This window comes from Dicentrarchus labrax, unplaced genomic scaffold, assembly GCF_905237075.1.
Source record: "Dicentrarchus labrax unplaced genomic scaffold, dlabrax2021, whole genome shotgun sequence".
NCBI lineage: Eukaryota > Metazoa > Chordata > Actinopteri > Moronidae > Dicentrarchus > Dicentrarchus labrax.
The window spans coordinates 2,364,933-2,384,661 of NW_026136720.1; the positions used below are offsets into that span (position 1 = coordinate 2,364,933).

The 19,729-nt window shown below is 42.3% G+C and overlaps 1 protein-coding gene across 3 annotated transcripts in view; it reads right to left on the reverse strand.

Moving 5' to 3' along the window:
- Nucleotides 1-748: 748 nt before the first annotated feature.
- Nucleotides 749-19,729, reverse strand: part of ankrd27 (ankyrin repeat domain 27 (VPS9 domain)) — a 29,299-nt gene continuing 10,318 nt past the window's right edge. For all 3 annotated transcript variants that reach the window (XM_051382909.1, XM_051382910.1, XM_051382908.1), the window contains exons 4-28: nt 19,244-19,552; nt 18,648-18,707; nt 18,011-18,064; nt 17,094-17,159; nt 16,308-16,384; nt 15,983-16,104; nt 14,000-14,078; nt 13,085-13,211; nt 12,906-12,998; nt 12,485-12,606; nt 11,736-11,818; nt 11,495-11,610; nt 10,590-10,682; nt 9,996-10,193; nt 8,551-8,610; nt 8,134-8,250; nt 7,934-7,978; nt 7,388-7,504; nt 7,112-7,306; nt 5,067-5,186; nt 4,810-4,983; nt 4,555-4,648; nt 4,353-4,431; nt 4,192-4,252; nt 749-4,086 (exon numbers count right to left, since the gene is read on the reverse strand). In XM_051382909.1, coding sequence (XP_051238869.1) covers nt 3,568-4,086; nt 4,192-4,252; nt 4,353-4,431; nt 4,555-4,648; nt 4,810-4,983; nt 5,067-5,186; nt 7,112-7,306; nt 7,388-7,504; nt 7,934-7,978; nt 8,134-8,250; nt 8,551-8,610; nt 9,996-10,193; nt 10,590-10,682; nt 11,495-11,610; nt 11,736-11,818; nt 12,485-12,606; nt 12,906-12,998; nt 13,085-13,211; nt 14,000-14,078; nt 15,983-16,104; nt 16,308-16,384; nt 17,094-17,159; nt 18,011-18,064; nt 18,648-18,707; nt 19,244-19,552 — 3,180 coding nt within the window. In that variant the 3' untranslated portion in view covers nt 749-3,567. The remainder of the gene's footprint in view (nt 4,087-4,191; nt 4,253-4,352; nt 4,432-4,554; nt 4,649-4,809; nt 4,984-5,066; nt 5,187-7,111; nt 7,307-7,387; nt 7,505-7,933; nt 7,979-8,133; nt 8,251-8,550; nt 8,611-9,995; nt 10,194-10,589; nt 10,683-11,494; nt 11,611-11,735; nt 11,819-12,484; nt 12,607-12,905; nt 12,999-13,084; nt 13,212-13,999; nt 14,079-15,982; nt 16,105-16,307; nt 16,385-17,093; nt 17,160-18,010; nt 18,065-18,647; nt 18,708-19,243; nt 19,553-19,729) is intronic.

Here is a 19,729-nt window from a genome sequence, read left to right on the forward strand (position 1 = left end):
TCTTTACACATCTCACATTTATCAGACCTTTTCAATTGTTTATAATTATAAAGAGGTTAATTATTAATTCATTAAGTTTAAACTGTTAACATTAATCTCCATGCAGTGAATTCTTAAGAGTAATATTAAACTAGGATAGTAAAGTTTGTGTGTTCAACCAATTCATTTATAATAAGTCTAAAACAATCTTCCTGGGGGCCGAGTTAGTGTTGGTATGTAAATCCTAATGTATATATTCTCAGTAAGCAACTTCTCCAAGGAATATACTATTAAATACATATTCAAGGCCTTAAATTAATATATATATATATATATATATATTATATATTTTATTAATATATATATTTATCTACTTATCAATATAATGTGTGTGTATATATACATGCTTGAGATACAGAAACCTGCACGACTAAGTTAATGAGTCCGTCTTAATTTGAGATTTTAACCTTATTTTCAGTTATTTTTCCTTTTTTATATTATTTTCAGTATAAAATCAACAGTTTCCTGTAGAAAGACTTAAGATTAGACCCATTTGTTCAATATTTGCCTAGTATATCACTTATTAATACAACATTTATTGCCACTGATGGTTTAGTGTCACTGAATTAAATTCTCTTTGTGTTTATTGATGATTCCTGGGAGGGGAATTTTTATACAACTCACCACTTTAAATGATATTAAGGCTTAAAGTCAGAGGGGCTCTTTAAGCTTCTTCAGTGAAAAAAGAAACCCACTAATAAAAGCAGCATTAGTCTCAATGACAGGTTTATTATCGGTTATTTGGGTGTGAATTAAATAAGGCACATTCACATCATATTTAAACATTCAAACCTGAAATTAAAAACAGTGGTACAAAAATAATTAAGACTCGACTTCTGATTGGGTTCGACATCCTTTTCTGTTTAAATTAAACGCTGCGAGACACAAAGTGAAGAGTCGGCGGGTGTTTGAGAGCAGACGGTCGCAGAGGTATAAAGTTTAAACCGAAGCTTCGCCCTCAATGAAACTGTCAAACGTCTACGGAGAGTGAACAGGAACACGGCGGCGTACAGTACTGCTGCTGTTAAATATACAATTAAATATCTTCTGATGTGTTAAAGGACCAAACTGGAGTTTTTTCTCATTAAATCACAGCTGACCAATTTCAAAACCTGTTTTTAGATTAATCTGCAGTCAGAAAATCAACTTATAGAAGCTTAAAACTCAAAATATGATGATTGTACGGAAGACCTGAAAGGCAAAAGTGTTTTTTTCACTTTGTATGTTTCATTCAGTTTTTTAATTTGTGAAACTTAAACTTAACTAAAGTTAAAAAAAAAATTCTAGTTTTACATTAAATTCATTTTTCCTCAGGAGGATTTTTTTCAATTATTGTTTTATCTGTAAAAAAAAAAAACTAATAATGTCACAGAAAAAAAAAAAAAAAAAGAATTGAGAATTTTTTTTTTAAATTGTTTTGTTTTTCGGGGCTTCCGTATGAACACTGAATCATGTGAAACAATAATGTTGCTAAACTTAAATTCAATAACATAGATAGAAATATCAAAACTTTCACAAATAAAACTTAATCTGACAATAATTTATTATTTTAATCAGTTAATCGTTTTGGTCAGAAATGTTCTCGGTTTTATTGAAAGTGTAAACACATGATTCTACTTAAAATCAATAATATGATTTAACTTCCTGTTCTTTTAGTCACTTTTATTACTTGTCAACTTGCATTATTATTATTATCTTTGCATTATAACGCTTTTAAAACCATGTCGCTGCTGGTGCGTTCAAGGACCGTTGGACAGAGCAGTGACAGCCGGCTGCAGAGAAGCAAAAACACATTAATGTTTGTATAATTTTTACCATATACACTTTACATATAGTTTGGCAGTCAATGTTTGTTATTATCTTCTGTAACCTATAGGACACTCATGAATAAACGTATGATTTATTGACTCCTCGACTCGATAACTGAACTCACAAAAACAATCTCTCTCTGCATGTTGAGTTTCATAGAAATAAACTAAAATAAGTTGGTTGAAATGTTGCAATTAACGCGTAAAACAATAAAAACCAGCGGTGTGATCCTTGAACCTGCTCTGTGTCTGTGGAGAAAACACATTCAGGAGAAGCTGAACCTCTCTGAACACACGACCGTCAACAAGGGTCATAAATAAAAGACTAAAAACATCAGTGGAGTAGTACGATGTTAAACGGGAAAACAACCAAACTGTAAATCAATCTTTAACAGTGAAAACAACGACTAGTATTCAAGTAAAACAAAAACAACACATATTGAAATGAACTCTGGTGCTCAGATCGGAGCTACAGTCTCGTGGCTTCAAACTAAACTAAAGCAACAACATTCATACAGTATGAAACTAAAGCCACGTCAGTTTGCATCCCTTTTTCTTTTTGTGAAGGCGAGAAGAAGAAAGTGCTTTAACCTCAGGGGAGGAGGAGGAGGAGGAGGAGGAGGAGGAGGAGGAGGAGGAGATACAGGAGACCTCTTCGGACCAGAAGAAGTCTGTTAATGTTATGGACAACATCTGAGCTGTTAAAGTCACAATGAAATTATATTAAATGAATTTAAAGGTCACATATATGAGATTTAAAACATTTATACAGCAGCAAAATATCTGCTATGTTCAGATACAGCGGAGTCACAAGCTGTATGTAGTTATAGTTAATGAAGTTACGATGATCTGAGAGGTTAAATTACAGTTTTTTTCTATAGAGTCTGGTGCAGCTGGGTGCTAAATGTCACATATAACATAACCTTTAATGACTAAAGACTCACAGGAAGATAAAATTAAAGAGATGTGTGACACAGAAAACTAGTTTAGTATTTCATTGTGACTTTAAAGGGCGAGTACACCCACATTACAAACACATATTCTCACTTATATGTCCAGATGTCTGTCTGTGGGACTGATGGAACTCAAACATCAGCTGCTTCTCGATTAACTGACAATTAAACGTATTGTTAAATTCATTTCCACCACTGATAGAAACGGCAGCGTACCACAGCTGGTCAGGAGGAAGGTTTGATCCCTAAACTACATCTCCTGTTTGTACCATGAGGAGTCTGTACGGAGGTCCTGAGAGGCAAGAGAGTAAAAAAAAAAAATCTGATATAAATTTTCTCTTCTGTGTTTACGACTTTTCAGCCTCTTGTGGTTGAAATTCGTAATACAACAACAAACCGCTTCCTGACAAAAAGGACCACCAATGAAAACAAAAAAGTGACTTATTATCCCGGCAAAACCTTTTCAGTTTCACGTCAAATAAATAATGAATTTAGAAAGATTTAAAGTCAGAGAAACAAGAGACAAAACAATTTAGATCAGACTTGGAAAACAAATCTTATTTCTTGTTTGCCTCTCAAAGCCTCCGTAGTTAAGTAAGAACATTGACTTGTTTTGTACGATGAGTGAACTGACCCCCTTTAAACATTAATATGCTGAAAGACGTTGGACGAGCAGCTGGTAGAGCTTCCTCAGAGACGCTGTGCTTTCTTTCTTTTTTCCTTTTGGCAAATATTTTGGTGTTCGTGTCTTACACTGAGGGAACGTTTCAGTGCTCCTCTATAATCTCTCTGCACGCCGTTTGGTTGGCGTCTGTCTGGTCGCCGCCGTCAGTCTGCTCTGTGGGGCAGAGGTCAGTGGGGCAGAGGTCAGCGGGGCTGGGGCTGTCTTCAGTCTGGTTGTCAGACGACTGTAACTGTCCGTTCAGCGGGCTCTGGTCGGTGTCGTGGGAAGCGGAGTTCTCGGTGGATGCAGACGGTGCGTTCGAGGGCGAGGACGGTGGCGTGTCGCTCCCGGTGCTGCAGTCCTCAGTGGAGTGCGTCTCACTGGTGTCGTGGTCCGTGCTCTCAGCTGTTTTGTGTGCGACCTCGGTCTGATTACTCTCTCTCAAAGTGCGCTCGGCCGTGTTCCCGGGCTCAGGTCGCTCCGGCGTTTGCTCTCCAGAGTCCAGAGTGTGACAGCGACCCAGGGGCCGCTCTCTCAGACGGGGCCCGGCGTCGAGGCTTGCTGAGGGGCTGCTGACCTCCACCGTCTCCCCCCGCCGCAACCTCCTCCTGTCGGGATTCACCTGGGAAGACAAATCAGGATCACATATGCAGACGTCTATTCACTACTACTACAACCCTTCCAGTAGTTCTACAGTTGACAGATATTCACTCTGGTCGCAGTGTACCTGGTTCTGGGTTGAACACCTGGGCGGAGGACCAGAGGAGCCTTTCTTTATCTGCTGAACCCTGAATCAAAGAACATCCAACAGTTAACACAAATACTGAAACAAACAACATCTACGTGTTTATTTTTGGTCGTTGGAGATCTGAAGTTAGAGATCATCACCTGCTGATGGACTGGGCCAGTTTCTGCCTCCTGCCGTTGGCGTGATCCTGCAGCCGCAGACGCTGCACGAACGAATGAGCTGCAGCGACAGAGAGGAGAACAAAACCCTGAACAGTGAATCCTGACATCATCTGAGTTAGATTAATCCATTAGTTCTAAATCCGTTTAAACAATCGATATCTTGTAGGCTGACGTTCGTTACCCAGAGCTCCTTTGGGCACCGACAGGAGTTTGATCGGCTCGGCATCGGGAGAAAGTCCCGACGCTTTCTGCAGAGCTCTCAGGATCTCCGTGTTCTGCAGGAGAAAAGGTTTGTGTCACTGTTGAGCTTAGATATGCTATATGCTAAGCTAATCTATGTTGAAAAGACGACCACATTTAGTTAAAAGATAAAAGAGACACACATAAACAATATGCTAACACTGTTTTGATTGTGTTTCATTAACAGCAGCACCACCTTGCCGCCCAGTTCGTAGGCGCAGTCCAGCGGCGTCCTCTGCCTCTTGTTCCTGAGGCCGGGCGAGGCTCCTCCCCTCAGCAGCAGCTCCACCAGCGCCTGCTGTCCGCCCCGCACCGCCTCATGGAGGGCCGTGTTCCCCTGGAGGTTCACCACGTTCACCAACGCGTTGCTCTGCAGGGACGAAGAACGAGACACTTCAGACTTCATCTGAGACCGACACGTTAAACTGCCGTCGGGTTAAAGGGGGGGCTGACCTGTAACAGGATGGTGGCGGTCTCCAGGTTCCCACAGAGACAGGCCTGTATCAGAGGTGTGTTGCCATAGTGATCCTTCTTGTTCAGTTTGGCGTTGCACTCAAGCAGAAACCTCACCACCTAAACACACACAGAGGCTCTTCATCATGTGACCGACACTAAACAACCGAGGTCAGATTCACAAGATATACAGTCTCCCATTGGTTCCTGTTGAAGACGTAAATCATTACAAACAGCTCAGAAACATTTAGTTTCATGTTTTACAAAGGTTCAGTTACTTCCTAAAACAGCTGCTCACTGTTGTTGCTTTTTTTAATCAAACAAACAGGAAATAGTGCATTTGTTGGGGACTATTTTCAGCAGCGTTTCAATCCACATCTGGCGCTCTACTGCAGTGGTCAGGACCCCCAACTTTAAACAAATAAACACAGTAGGTCGATATCTCAGCATTTTATGAGAAGAAAATGTACTTACACTGTTATTTGTAAAGTTTAGATTATTATTTAAGAACTAAACTTTGAAGAGCTGAACACAAACTATACTGACAGCATCGTCCTGTGTTAGAAAACAACCAAAGAACTGATAAGAAAACTCTGAATCTGTCAAAGAAACAGTGTATTAAGCCTGAATGATTGTTAAGAATACACAATACAGACAGCAGATGATGTAAACTGCAGTGTGTTCATGGTGGTGAAGGAACAGTGTGGCTCACTGATGTGTTTCTAAAGGACAACAGTGGAGCTCTGATACACACCCAGTACCTGTCAGCAGATATTGTAGTCGCAGTATTTATATTCAGAGTTTTATAGGATTTGTTGACAAGAAGAAAAATACAGAATATCAGATGTATCTTGCATCTTTTAGCCACAAGGTGGTGCCAGTGAACCTGAGCCTGAACCAGACCTCCTCCCTGCAGAGAGACGTCCCTGTTGTGGCTGACCCACTTCCACGTAACGCCGTCCTGTGAAGACGTTATTTTTATCTCCAGCGTGACACAATCGTGTAACACAGCACAGACACCTCGAGCAGGAGATCTGCTGATTCTGTATCCACTGCAGGAAGATTGAGTGTTTAAATCACAGGAACAAATGCTGTGAGACAACTGTTGTTAGCTCTCCCTTTAATATCTTTCCTCCATGTTTCAGGTCACTGGGCCTCGTGTTCTTATCTTTACTTGTTCGGTGGGATTGTACGAGTTAGATCTCCTATCTTCAGATCTCTGTGTAAATCACCTGAGTAAAAAGGATGAATGTGTGCAACGGAGCACAAACACCCTGATGATACCATATCAGCCGGCTCCTGGCCCACGTGTGAGAAATGGTTTGGAAGAGTACGAAGAACAACTTAACGAGCTCTCTGAGATCATTTTAAAAGTGTCAAGAGTGGAATTAACAGACCTGCTAAAGCCAAGGAAGGAGATAAAAATAATGAGCGCTCAATCAGGAAGAAAGAAGGTTTGATAAGAAAATCAACAGGAGGAGGTCGAGGGGAAGTCACAGAGAGGAAAGAATAAGTGCTGTAATAGGTAATGTTGCATTGTAGAGGATGTTCCTCTGGACTGCAACCTGCACACACTTTAACCCCGTCAATGGCTCATTCATTCATATATATATATATATATATATATATAACCAATAAACTGTACAGTCTAACAGGATGATGTCAATGTGTTAGGAAGTTTGATTTGCATTGGAAGCTTTCTGTATCGGTCTCGATCAGAACAGCTGGATCAGATATTAAAGTATAATTCACTTCACCATGAACCTGAATAATGATGATACAGGTTCATGGTGAAGAGTCTCGGGTTCGTCACAGGTTGGTGGTCAGTGTTTATTGGCCACAGCCCATACAGTAATGAATTTTATTTTACAGAAAATGATTAAAAGAAGACGTAGAAATAGTTTTTGCTGAAATGCAATCAGACTTTTTTCCAGGACAACAAGATTATTTCCAGGACATTGGGTCTTTGGTCTGGTGGTGTTTCCAGGTTTTCCAGGACGTGTGGCAGCGTTTAGTGTGTGTAGCGACTGGTTTGTGCGTCTCACCTGGACGTGGCTGTTCTGGCAGGCCAGGTGGAGCGGCGTGGCGCTCTGGTTGGTGCGGGCGTTCACGTTGGCTCCGTGGCGGATCAGCAGGGCGGCCAGCGCGGTGTGGCCGTGCAGGGCGGCGACGTGGAGCGGCGTGAAACCGTCGACGTTACAGCTGTTCACGCCGAGCGCCCCGGCCTGCAGGACGGACAGCTGCAACACACACAGAGGAGGCGGGGTCAGAATCTGTTACCGTCTCCGAACAGCGAGCACGTCTGTCGGTGTCTGTCAGACCTTCTGAGTGGGAGCGCAGTTCGGACACTGACACAGCGGGTGGCACAGCAGAGCCTCGGACCGAAGCTCTCCTTCGTCCTCCTCGTCCTCGTCCATCCACTCCAGCAGGTAACGCACCTGAAAACACACACACACACACACACACACACACACACACACACACACATTAATATAATATTCATTCTTATTAACTGCAAATTGAAAGCCCTAGATCACCTGTAGAACCACAAACATCGACATTCCCTAAAACACCACTTGTCTTCACTCTGGGGACCATCAGCTTAAAGGTTTATTTTTAGGACACCTGCACATTCAGTCAGTCTGCTATTGTTTCTCTCTGTTTTATTACAGCAGCTGAACATAATATTCATAAGCATACATAGCTTCCATTGTGTAAAGTATGTTTAATGTGTCTTCTCCATTTCACCGAGCTCAGCCTCTGTTAACCTTTAAGTCCTGAATGCTCTGACTGGACCAGGTCTGGATCAGTTATCCTGGATTCATTCATTCTGCTTTTGTGAAACTGCTTTGTTGTTTTGTTCTCACCATCTCCACATCACCGTCTGCCACGGCACGCAGCAGCTTCTCCACCTGTCAATATCACACACACACACACACACACACACACACACACACACACACACACACACACACACACACACACACAGTCAGTCACCATGGAAACAGCAACTGTGTCTCTCTAGATTATGAACTTTGAGTTGAGACATTTAGTTTCCTGCAGTCACCTCTCTGTGTCGGACCCGTTCTCCCTCCGGTTTGGCCTCGGAGCCCAGAGAGGAGGTACTGGAGATGGAGGAGCGGCGGCTGCTGCAGTTGGAAGCCTGAGGGGAGCGACTGGGAGACTGAGAGGAGGATGAGGAAGAGGAGGAGGAGGAGGAAGGATTATCACTTAAGCCCATTAAAAACCAACTTCAGTTTTTGCAACATGCTTGAAAAGTTACAAAATGCGGCACAAAATGGCTCGACAGCGCCCCCTAAAGAGCGACCTCCCCCCCAGAGGCACGTTTTACCGCTATGTGTGAAATTCAGAACGTATGTATATCATGTCCAGATGTACAAAAAAGCCTCAAGGGCCCATACCCCAAACCCAACAGGAAGTCTGCCATTTTGAGTTCAGTGTAAAGACCATGGCGATTACTCACATCGACTCCGCTGCCGCTGCGCTGCCGACTGTTCTGAGACGACTGCAACAACAGGAGGATCTACAGGGAGAGGAAACACATTCAAACACTGCAGTGGACTGTTCCTGTCTGAACACTGGTGATAGAACCGTCAGTGTCTTATTGCAGAAGTTTACTTTTAAAGATGCAGAAATGACTTTATATGCTTTTATTTCATTACGCCTGGATTACTGTAACTACTGTAAAAACTGTAAATCAGCTACAGACTCAGCTGCTCACCCCGCTTTTATCCTCTTTACACAGGCTCCCAGTAGGTTGTAGAATTGATTTTAAGCTGCTTTTTATCGCAGTTCTTTCATCCTTTTGCACTTTGAAATCCTCTGGCAGGGAGGGGCCTTTTATCTGTTCCAGGTCTTGGGTGAAGACTAAAAAGGGCAGAGCTTCTGAAATAACAGCCCGAGGCTGTGGAACAACCCGGTCGAGGAATTACGGTAAGAAGTCAGTGACTTCTTTCAAACCTCAGCTCAAAATGAACTTTTATCGCAGCACCTTCCCTGATTTCATCGGATTTAATAAAGTCGATATCAGCCTGTAATCAATGAATTATCAGTCAGGCTTCAATTATTACATCTATCAGCAACATCATATTTTCCGTTAACAACAAAATATTAATATAATTCACAATGATTGTGGGAATAAGAATTTTTGCATCACAGATTTAATTTTCTACAGTTCTTTATTATAATGCCGTCAGGAAAATGTTTCAGCATCTGTGTAGATTTTTTCAGCTGATCTGAGGTCAGGTTGAACCCAACCTAAGAGGATCAGTCGGCTGCGTTCCCACGTTCAGTTCCTGGAAAACCGCAGCAGCTGATCGGATTAGTTCGACCGCAGAGCCGAGAAACATCCAAACAATGTCAGATTACACTGACGTCGCTTTGATTCCTTTTTTTCTTTTCTGATCTGAGAACAGCAAATTAAACTTTACGGCTCAAAGAGAAACAGCACCAGAGTCTGTTAAAGCAGCTGAAAACAGGGCTTTAAATAGTGATTATCATATTAATTATTAGTAGTAATCATCAGCATAGAAACACAGATTAGTGTATCAGATAGATTGATTATATTACTGGATTATAATCATTAATGTCTGTAGAGCTGCAACGATAAATCCACTAATCCCAATGACAGGGAATCAAAACTGAAACTGGGCTGGCAGGCATGGGAGGCATATTTCATCATTTAATAGAATTTATTATAATTTATATTGTTTATAATAGACAGTGTGTGTATCAGTCAGCCTCAGCACAGAAACAGAACTGTCGAATCTCTCATGCTGAAATTTACGACGTTCAGCATCCTTCAAAAGAAAACCGAGTCTGGCTTCCTGTTGAAAGGAAACGTTGAACATATTCAGACACAAACTTTGTGTGTGTGTGTGTGTGTGTGTGTGTGTGTGTGTTGCTGACCTTGGAGTTGAGTGCACACTGCAGCGGCGAGTCTTTGCTCTTGTTGAGGATGTCGGTGCTCGCTCCGTTCTCCAGCAGCACCTGGATGATTCCCTCGTAGCCCCAGCGCGCCGCCATGTGCATCGCCGTGTCGCCTTTGTCGTTCTGCAGGTCCAGGCGGCACGTTTGGACGTCGTAGTACACCAACGCCTTCACACACTGACACACAACACACAGCGTCACCACAATTATCTTCTATATCGATTAACATATTGATTACATCTTGCATTGATTATTTGCTCACAAACATCATAAATTACCAAACAAGTTACAAAAGGATGTCAAAAACCACAAAAGTACTTTAATGGGGAAGAAAACTATAAAAAAAAACTAATGAATATACTTTTTCGGGCTCTGATTATTGATTGATACACAGTTAAGTTTTGCCTGACTGAATTGATTGAACTGCTCACACTTTATAGTCAGGAGTCACATGTACAGGGTGCTTTGTATTAAGGGGTCATTAGCAGGAAAAGGTTGGAAAATTTGACTAATCGACTAACAATAATAATAATAATAATAATAATAATTCAGTAAAGTCAGTGTTTGACTTACGTCTTCGTGCCCGTACATGCAGGCGAGGTGCAGCGGTGTGTTGCCGTTGTTGTCCTGAGCGTCTGTGTTGGCCTTGTAGTGCAGCAGCAGCAGCTGAAGGACAGAAAGTACATTATTGATTGAGCTTAAAGGTTTTATACGAGATTTAAAACATTAATATAGCAGTCAACAGCTGTTCTCTATATAAAGATACAGAGTCGGTGTCTCTCTCCCTCTGCCTGTGTTGTATCGCAGCCTCTCTGTGGTTTGTTTCCATAGCCCGTCTGCTCCGACTGAAACTGCTGTTTTTATCATCTACGTCGGTGAATTAAGGATTTATTTCCACCAAACCAGAGTTGCTGATTGTTGGAAACACTAACAGAGACTTTTAATGAGTTTTATTCTGTTTCTGTCCACTTTAAATGAAGTTACAATGATACGTAAAATGTTGTCTCTGGAGTATAGTGGAGAGTGACAGTGTATTATGGCGGTTTGTGGTTAAACTAAAGGTCTATCTCTATAGGGATCCTTTCCATAATGTATATATGTCGTATAAAGTTCCTTGAAGGTATAATATTGTATAGTATTATTGCCTTTGTTAAACTGGTTTTTCTTTTTTGGCCACATGGGGGCAGCAGGATCTTTTAATTTAAGTTGATATGATGAATCTGGTAGCAAATGGTTGCTCCTTTCCACATCCAGCAGTTATGGAGCAACATGATCATCCATTCTGAGTCGTGTTTGTGTCACCTGATGAATGTAAGTCTAATATTCACACTCTTATCTCTCCACCAACCAGCTAGTCTCCAACTGCTTCCAACTCCAGAAATATATTACTTATAGCTGCAAATGGAGGGGATTTTTAGGATTGTTCTGTGTTATGTTTACACACACAGGTGTAGGAGAGTGTGAGTGTGTGTTTTCACCGTGACTCCCTGGTACCCCCGTTGGCAGGCCAGGTGCAGTGGTGTGAGGGCGTGGTAGTCTGTGGCGTTGACCGGCGCTCCTTTAGACACCAATAGGTCGATCAGCTGGGACTGACCTACACACACACACACACACACACACACACACACACACACACACACACACACACACAGTTGTTTACATCATTACATCATTAGAGGACCTTGTGTTTGATGCCTCTGTGTGTTGACAGCTGCTCACCGCAGATCGAAGCGACGTGCAGCGGGGTGTAACCTCGGTCGTCTCTGGAGAACGGTGTGACGATGGACGGGTCGTTCAGCCGGCTGCAACAGGAAGACAAGAAAGGTTCCTCTACAGTAGCAGTTATTTAATTAGAGAGCGACATAAAGGCAGAAGCAGATCTCAGGTACAGTAATGAGAGTCTGGGGGAATAAATTCATTTTCTATTTAATTAATAATCTGTCTTTGTGAGCTGTGAGACAAAGTTTTCTATGGGTGATCAAGTCAAGTATTTAGATGCTAATTTGTCCCTTGTGGGCCACAGTGGATGAAAATACTGTGTGTGTGTGTGTGTGTGTGTGTGTGTGTGTGTGTGTGTGTGTGTGTGTCAAGTGGGAAGTGAAAGTGTAAAACAGCTTTTCGTTCCTGATTCACAGCTCTGATGCAACAACAAAACAGAGAAGAAAAGGGGGAAATGAGTTTGAGTGGAAACGAAAGTAAAGTCAGAGGGTTTCCAGGACAAACGTGGCAGCATCGTTTCATTTCCAGTAAAACCAACAATACAGAGTCCACGAAGGCCCCGAGGCCAGTGAAAAGATAGGACGGGGCAGTAAAGACAATTAGCCATTAGCCTGACCGAGGCAGTGGAAAAAGAAAAGTATTTCTGGACCCTGAAAACACCTGAACATGATGTACGTGCCTCTTAAAGCAGCTTTGTTAACACATTGTATTTCCGGTGTGTTTGTGTGTGTGTGTTTGTGGATGCTGACCCAGACAGCTGGAGGTCACAGAGGTCACAGGAGCAGAGGGGATGACACATCCTGACGTCCTCGTTGCTCTCTCCTTCACTCAGCAGATGTTCCACCTCCACTTCGTTTCCATTCGCTATGTGCTACAACACACACACACACACACACACACACACACACACACACACACACACACACACACACACACAAACACCAACGAAATTAATATAATATTCATTCTTATTAACTGCAAATTGAAACCCCTAGATCACCTGTAGAACCACAAACATCGACATTCCCTAAAACACCACTTGTCTTCACACTGGGGACCGTTAGAAGAAGGTCGACCTCAGCGCTCAGCCTTAATGATAACTGTTTGGCAAACCGGTGAAAGTGATGGATTCTGGGATGTCTGCTGAGTGGGTTAGCTTCCTGAGCTCACCTCAAACAGACAGTTGATGGGCGTGGCGGCGCTCTGAGACAGAAGAGTCATCCTCTCTTTGAACAACGCCTTGTCATTCAGCTCACCTGAGCCCTGAGGGGACAGAGAAGACATGGTCGACCTTCAACGCCTGCTGAGAAACAACGCAGGAATAAAATCTGCCTTCCTGTGAGACTCACGGTGTTCTGCAGCTTCCCCAGGTTGATGTACTCCACCGCAGCCTCGAAGGTGCTCAGACAGTAGCTGAGCTCATCTTTACTGGAGTGGCTGAAGCAGAAGTTCCTGATGTAGCTCAGGTTGGCCATCCTGAGGACAACAGTAACTGTGATTGACCGACTACACAGAGAGAAAACATTTCCTCCTCTTCACTGGCATGTCAACTGCACGCCAACATTTCTTGAGACCAAGAACCCAGAGTGTTTTGCTCTATAGCAGAGTAAAGTCAGACTGAAGCTAACAGGCGACAGTTTGGGCTGAAATCAAAGACTGCATCATTTTTCTACCAAAACCAGTTCAGCAATTCTAGTTATAATCGCATAAAAGTGACCTTTGTGCAGGAAGGTGGTCCAACTTTACATCTATGAGATCTACTGAGGAAATCATCGCTGAGGGCAAAGATGTTTCTAGTATTTTATTTTTTTCAGTAATTGTTCAGTATTTGTTTGTTATTTACAGCCCTACATAAAGTCTGTGTTGTTCTTTTCAGTGCAAGTGTTTAATATCCAACCGCTGATGATTACATGTAGAAAGGGAGTATAGGATTCTTAATGTCAAGAATTATGTATGTCTTTATTCACTGTGGAGAGACAAACACAATCAATCTCAACTACTGTCATTTTCAAATGTGATTTTTTTTGTAATTCAGCTGCTGTGAAGGATAACTGGACAAGAAGTGATGTTACATGATAGAAAACAAGAGCGTACAGTCAGTAACAGAGGCTTACTGATTACTAATAATCAGTATCTGTGTCGACCCTAGCAGGGCTGCAGACCCTCTCTGTGTGACTCATGACGGATAGGAGTGATGCTTCTTTGTTTGCTCAAAACAACCCACAAAAGGTCAAAGGTCACAGCGAATCCCCTTCCCTGCTCACCAGTTGGGGATTTCCGTCTTCACCAGCAGATAGAGGATGACAGACAGCAGGTCGTCCGCACTCACAGCCTCTATGCTGACTGCAGGGGAAGACACACACTCAGTGAACACAGCAAAACCCACAAAAAAATAACACTTTCAGTCCTGACACTCTGCCTCTGTCCGGACCAAATGACTAAATTGGAAGCTGGACAAACATTAATTAGGAGCCGATCGTACCACTCTGCTGACTGACAGCGGGGTTGTTGTTGGCCAATAAGCTCGGATTTCCAAAGCAAACTGGACAAACACATTAGAGGCCGACAGAGCAGGTATTGTCCTTTGAGCTGATCTGATTACAGACAGTGAGAGCGCGCTCGGAGATCATGTGGAGTTCACTCCGCCTGTCCAGAGAGGCGAACGGCTGACTTACACACTGACCAGACAAAATGTGAGTCACACTTCCTCCCCGATGAGGTCAATCCAAAATAAATGTGCAATATGACCGACTACAGCATAGAGATAAAGAGACTCAGAGTCTCACAGTCAGTGGACAAAAAGAGTTAAAGGTTCCAAAAGATTCTGAATCATTTCACATATTTTATGTTTGTTTGTTTCATTTATTGTCCACAATGTGGAAATTTGTCTTTGGTCTCATAAAAACAACAAGCAGGACGGCAACAACAACAACAACAACAACACTTACTCTCAAACAACTTCAGGGCAAAAAGCAGGACAGCAATGGCAGTTACATTAAGAACGCATTTGCCCTTGGTACTTTGTATCGTCTACCAGAGGGAAGAAGTTCAAACTCCCTATTAAGTGGATGAGATTGATCGTTAGCTATTTTGACAGCTTTTTTCCTAAGCACATCCTTATACACACAACTTAATTGTTTCTGTCTTATACCTATGATTTTTGAGGCTATGTTTACTATTCTCTGCAGCTTGCTTCTTCCTTTTATGTTTAGATTATCATACCACATTGCCATGTTAAAAGTTAAGATACCCTCTATCAGGTTCTTATAAACTGTTTCCATAATATGCTTGCTCACTCTAAAGGAGTTGAGCTTGCGTAGTAAGTGGAGACGCTGATTACAGGTTTTAAAAATATAATCAGTGTTTTCACTGAAATTTAGGTTGCAATCAATATATGTACCTAAATATTTGAACTTGTTTACTACCTCTACAATTTGTCCCTTAATTATAAGGGGCTGCACAGGGTCCTTTTCATGAAAGACAAGTTTCATCACACCACTTCAGGAGAGATGACACATATGCTCGGTATACTTCCTCTCCCACAGTGTCCCCCTGCTTCAATAAGGCAACCAGGGCCATATCATCCGCATACTTAAACAAACAAAACTTTTCCAGATCTAATTGGAATTCGTTTGCGTATATCGAGAAAAGTAATGGGGATAAAATAGTCCCCTGCGGGGCACCAGTATTAAGCAAAATGATGTCGGACCGAGTATTATTGACCAGAACCTGTTGAGGGCGGTCAGAGAGGAAGTCCCTAACAAGGTGGATAATACCACCGTTTACTCCTATATCAATAAGTCTCTGCAGCAGGATGTGAATCTGCATGCTGTTAAAAGCAGAAGTAAAAGCTAGCTAACAGTAGCTAAACTAACTGGTGTTGTCCGACTGGCAGTGTCTTGGATGCGCGGTGTGGGTCTGGTGTTGGTTGCTTCGTGGTGTTGGCTGATGGGGTGATTTGCGAGCTAGTTAGTAGCATGGAGCTAACGGTCCACTGACTGCAGTTCACTTAACGGCCACTGGTGTCACTATTAACAGTTTAATGAAAGTTATATATAGTACCTTTAAACTGTGTCAGAATGAAGCTCGAGTGTTCAGATTCATTCAGTTCAACAAACTAAATTCAACTTTGTCTTAAAGCACATTTATCAGAACAACACCAAGAGGGTTATTATTCTGATCCTGAGATGAAGACTAGAAAACTGATGGACATTGAAGAGACAGAGATGTTCACAGTCAGTGCATACCGGTGCGTCTGGGGGTCTGCGTGGCAGTCAGGGCGACTCTGCGGAGGCAGAGCAGTTTGAGGAGGGGGGAGGTCTGCTGGTTGAGCTGACTCAGCTCTCTCTTTGCCCGAGACAAGTTTATACTGCAGAGACACAACAACAGCAGCAGTTTATAAGTGACAAATATAAAACAGTAGGTCATATAGAGGCATCAGTCCAACGTGAAGGCAACTACGTATTATATATTCATAACTTTGGCCTGTTGATCTTTGTAGTAGCCAACATCAGTCCAGTAAGAGGAAGAGGAACAGAGAATGAAGAAATAGCTGCAACATGCTGCACAGACCTGAACTCAGGTTTGACTCCCAGGTCTTTCTGCTGCAGCTCCTGCAGACTCCTGCTGGTTTTGTTGAAGGCAGCATCCTGTTGACGAGCAGCACGACAGACACAAGATCAGTTCTGTGACACCCCCGTCGCATGAAGTCTGACATTACATCAACATGAAAACACTCCACGTACATCGACCTCCACTTCCACCACGGCGAAGGAGGAATGTTGCTTTACTATCATTTCTATCAGCATTTAACTGTAAGCTACAGTCCCAGCAGCCGTCCCCCTTTAAACCCGACCTGTCTTGTAGTTGCTTTGCATTCTGGTCTACAGTAGTGTTTGTCAAACTGTGGCCGGGGACCAACAGGGGCCCTTGAGTGGGTCGAATGCGGTTTCCAAATAGGGTCTGCTGTTTTTATTCATTGTAATTTATTTTGATCATTGATTGACTAAGACTTTATTACTTAATTTTTCTTTTTTTACTTTACTTAACCAAAACCTGATGATTACTATGGATCTCTGATGTTGCTAAATATGTTAAAACCACTGGAGGTGCTGAAATACTGAACTTTATCCAGAGTAACCATATCACTGTTTGCGTAAATTAATGTTTATAACATTTTCAAAGCTTTCAGCAACATGAATAAAACTCAATTCACTTCCATTGTATTAGAATGGAGACAAGAAACAGATATCACAAAATCTGCATAGCAAGAGAGATATATATATATAGATATATAATTAGTTTGTTCTAGTTCTACTCAGGTGGTAAAAGTGGAAGAGCAGTGATATTCACACCTACCTGGCTGGCTTCAAGAGTTCCCACAAAGTTAAAAATTAAATCATGGATACCATGATGAACATACATCTGGGATAAAGAGGAAAAAACACACAGAACATTTTAGGTTACACAAGAGCTGCATCAGTTTTATCAGCAAAGTAATCTGGAAGAGAATTTCATTTGGTGACTTCACAAGTGAATTATTCTTTTGATTATTTTAAGTCCTGCCCCTTTTTCCCCCCCGCCTCAAGTTTTGGTCAGCTTCTCCTTTCCTGTACTTAGATATGCTACGTGCTAGGCTAATCTATGTTGAAAAGTCAGCCACATTCTGAAGATGGTTAAAAGATAAAAACAACACGATGTTGGTTATTTGCAGCCCGCAGTGGTTGAGCTCATTGGCTGCTCAGTTTCGACTCGTCCGTATCAGGAAACAATGGCGGCTCGCCTGCTCACACAAGATCTGGTATTAAACAGTAAAATGTGTTTGTGAACAGATTTGAGGAGAGAAATAGTCAACAACAGAATCTGGATCCATATCTGATCAGCACTGTTTGACAGTTTGATCTGAGTTTGGTGCGTTGAGCTGGACGGACTCACTGAGAATGAGCTGTCAATCACAAGGTAGCCCCGCCCTAAAGCATACCCTGCTTTATGGTCTGTTTTACTCTAAATGGGACCATCAGTTACTAAATGAACATCATGCTGTATGGAAGAAGACTGAAACTAGAGACTGAGACCAGAAACTCATCAGGAAACTGTTTACTGAGGGAATAAATCAACTGAAAAGTTTAGTGTTAATATTTATGTATTATTATATATTTATATATTATCTGTCTGTTACTGAGTTCTAAGATCTGTTTATGATGAGGCACAAACACATCCTTCTTTACTGAAACCATAGAGTGAAGCTGATATGTGATGGTTGAGAGTGAGGTTACCTCTACTGCCTGTTTGAGAAGAGTCATCTGAAGCTCCTGCTTCGCCAGAAGTTTCTGTAGAAACAAACATTGATCCCATCAGTAAATGCAGAGAAATGCATTATCACTGCACAGGATGTGATGCAACTGCTCTTGTTTCTGTGATCAGGCAGAAAGTAGAGACAATGGTGGTGCAGCTATGACACAGATTATCTTATTAGACTCCAGAGGGCCTAACAAGACGTTCTTGTGTCCTGTGGTGTCCTCACTGATCTACGTACTCTCTGTGTTTCAGTTCAGGGTCAGATCAATCAATGGACACAGATCATGATGAGTATGTTAGGCCTGGACTGGGGTTGCACCAGCAAGTGTAAGTTCTCTCCTAAGTAAGGGTGTAAAGTCAAAACTGGAGGCTCAGTAACGGCTAGTTAGTTTGTAACCAGTTTGATTAATTAGGGTATAACCGAACTAGTTTGGACGTAGAAGTATAAGTCATAACTGAGGCAAGTAGTCGAAATAATACCAATAAATCAAGTCTCTATCGGATTACAGTGTCTCAAGTGAGGCATAAAACAACTTATTCCGGGACATCATAAATTATTTCCATACACCTTCAGTTATCTCCATCAGCTGATCCTGCAGGTCAGCTTCTACTTACCAGGCGAGAGTCTCTCAGCAGACACTGAAGACATTTAGTGTAAAGACCGTTCACCGAGTCCTGAGTGGAGAGAGAAACAGGAGGGCTCAGTACAGCAGGAGGCTCTCTGCTGACTCACTACAACCTTTCAGATTCTAAAGGTCTACTTGAATTATTTATCAAGGAAAAGTACACCCTGAACCCTGAACTATTTTTACACAATGTATGTAAGAGGAACAGATTTTTTTCCTGGGTATTAAAATATAGAAAATGTCTGTCAATCAATCAACACAAAATAAAATTTGCTTGTTGCTGCTTTAAGTCGGACTTGAATTACAATGTTTAACTCTTATCCACAAGCTTCTAATTTCTTTAATTCATTTTATTTATGCTTTTCAAGCACTTCAGCCAATTAAATCCCGCGTTGATAAAGTTTATTGTCAGAATCAGAATAAAATTAAAAAAACAAAACACACAGAAAAGTATGCTGCAGGAATGAAAGAACTTAAAAAGGAAGAGAATAAAAAGAATTAAAGGAGTGAAGCAGAAGGGACAAACGAGGAGGAAGATGATGGAAGAGGCAACAGGAAAAGACAGTTTAGAATAATTGGTCGTACTATGTGGTGTCGGAGTCCCTTCCTCTCCTGCTCTTTGAAGGCCTGACAGAAGCCCTGGATGAACTTGTCCAGTTTCTGGGCGTGGCGGCCCAGGAACTCCCTGACGTCCTCCAGGCTCTTCAGGCAGTAGGGGGGCGGCGGGCTGAGCTCGGCCGGGCTCGGGTCCACCTCGACGGGCCTGGAGATGCACAGGATGCTGTAGCTCTGCTCCTGGTCGTTGTAGAAGGTTTCCTCAAACAGGATGGGGACCGATGCCAGAGCCGGGAAGCCGGATCCCAGCAGGACCTGCCTGTCCTGGATCCTGACCTCCTGCAAGGAACCAATAAAACCAACAGCTCTATTAAACAGAAACACAGTGTTTGTCTTGTCTTGTCAGCATAGATTAGCCTAGCATATAGCATATCTAAGTGCAGGAAAGAGAACCGGGGTCCTGACTGAGGCTTGCTCAACTGTTATTGGAGAACAGAGCAAAAAGGGGCGGAGCTT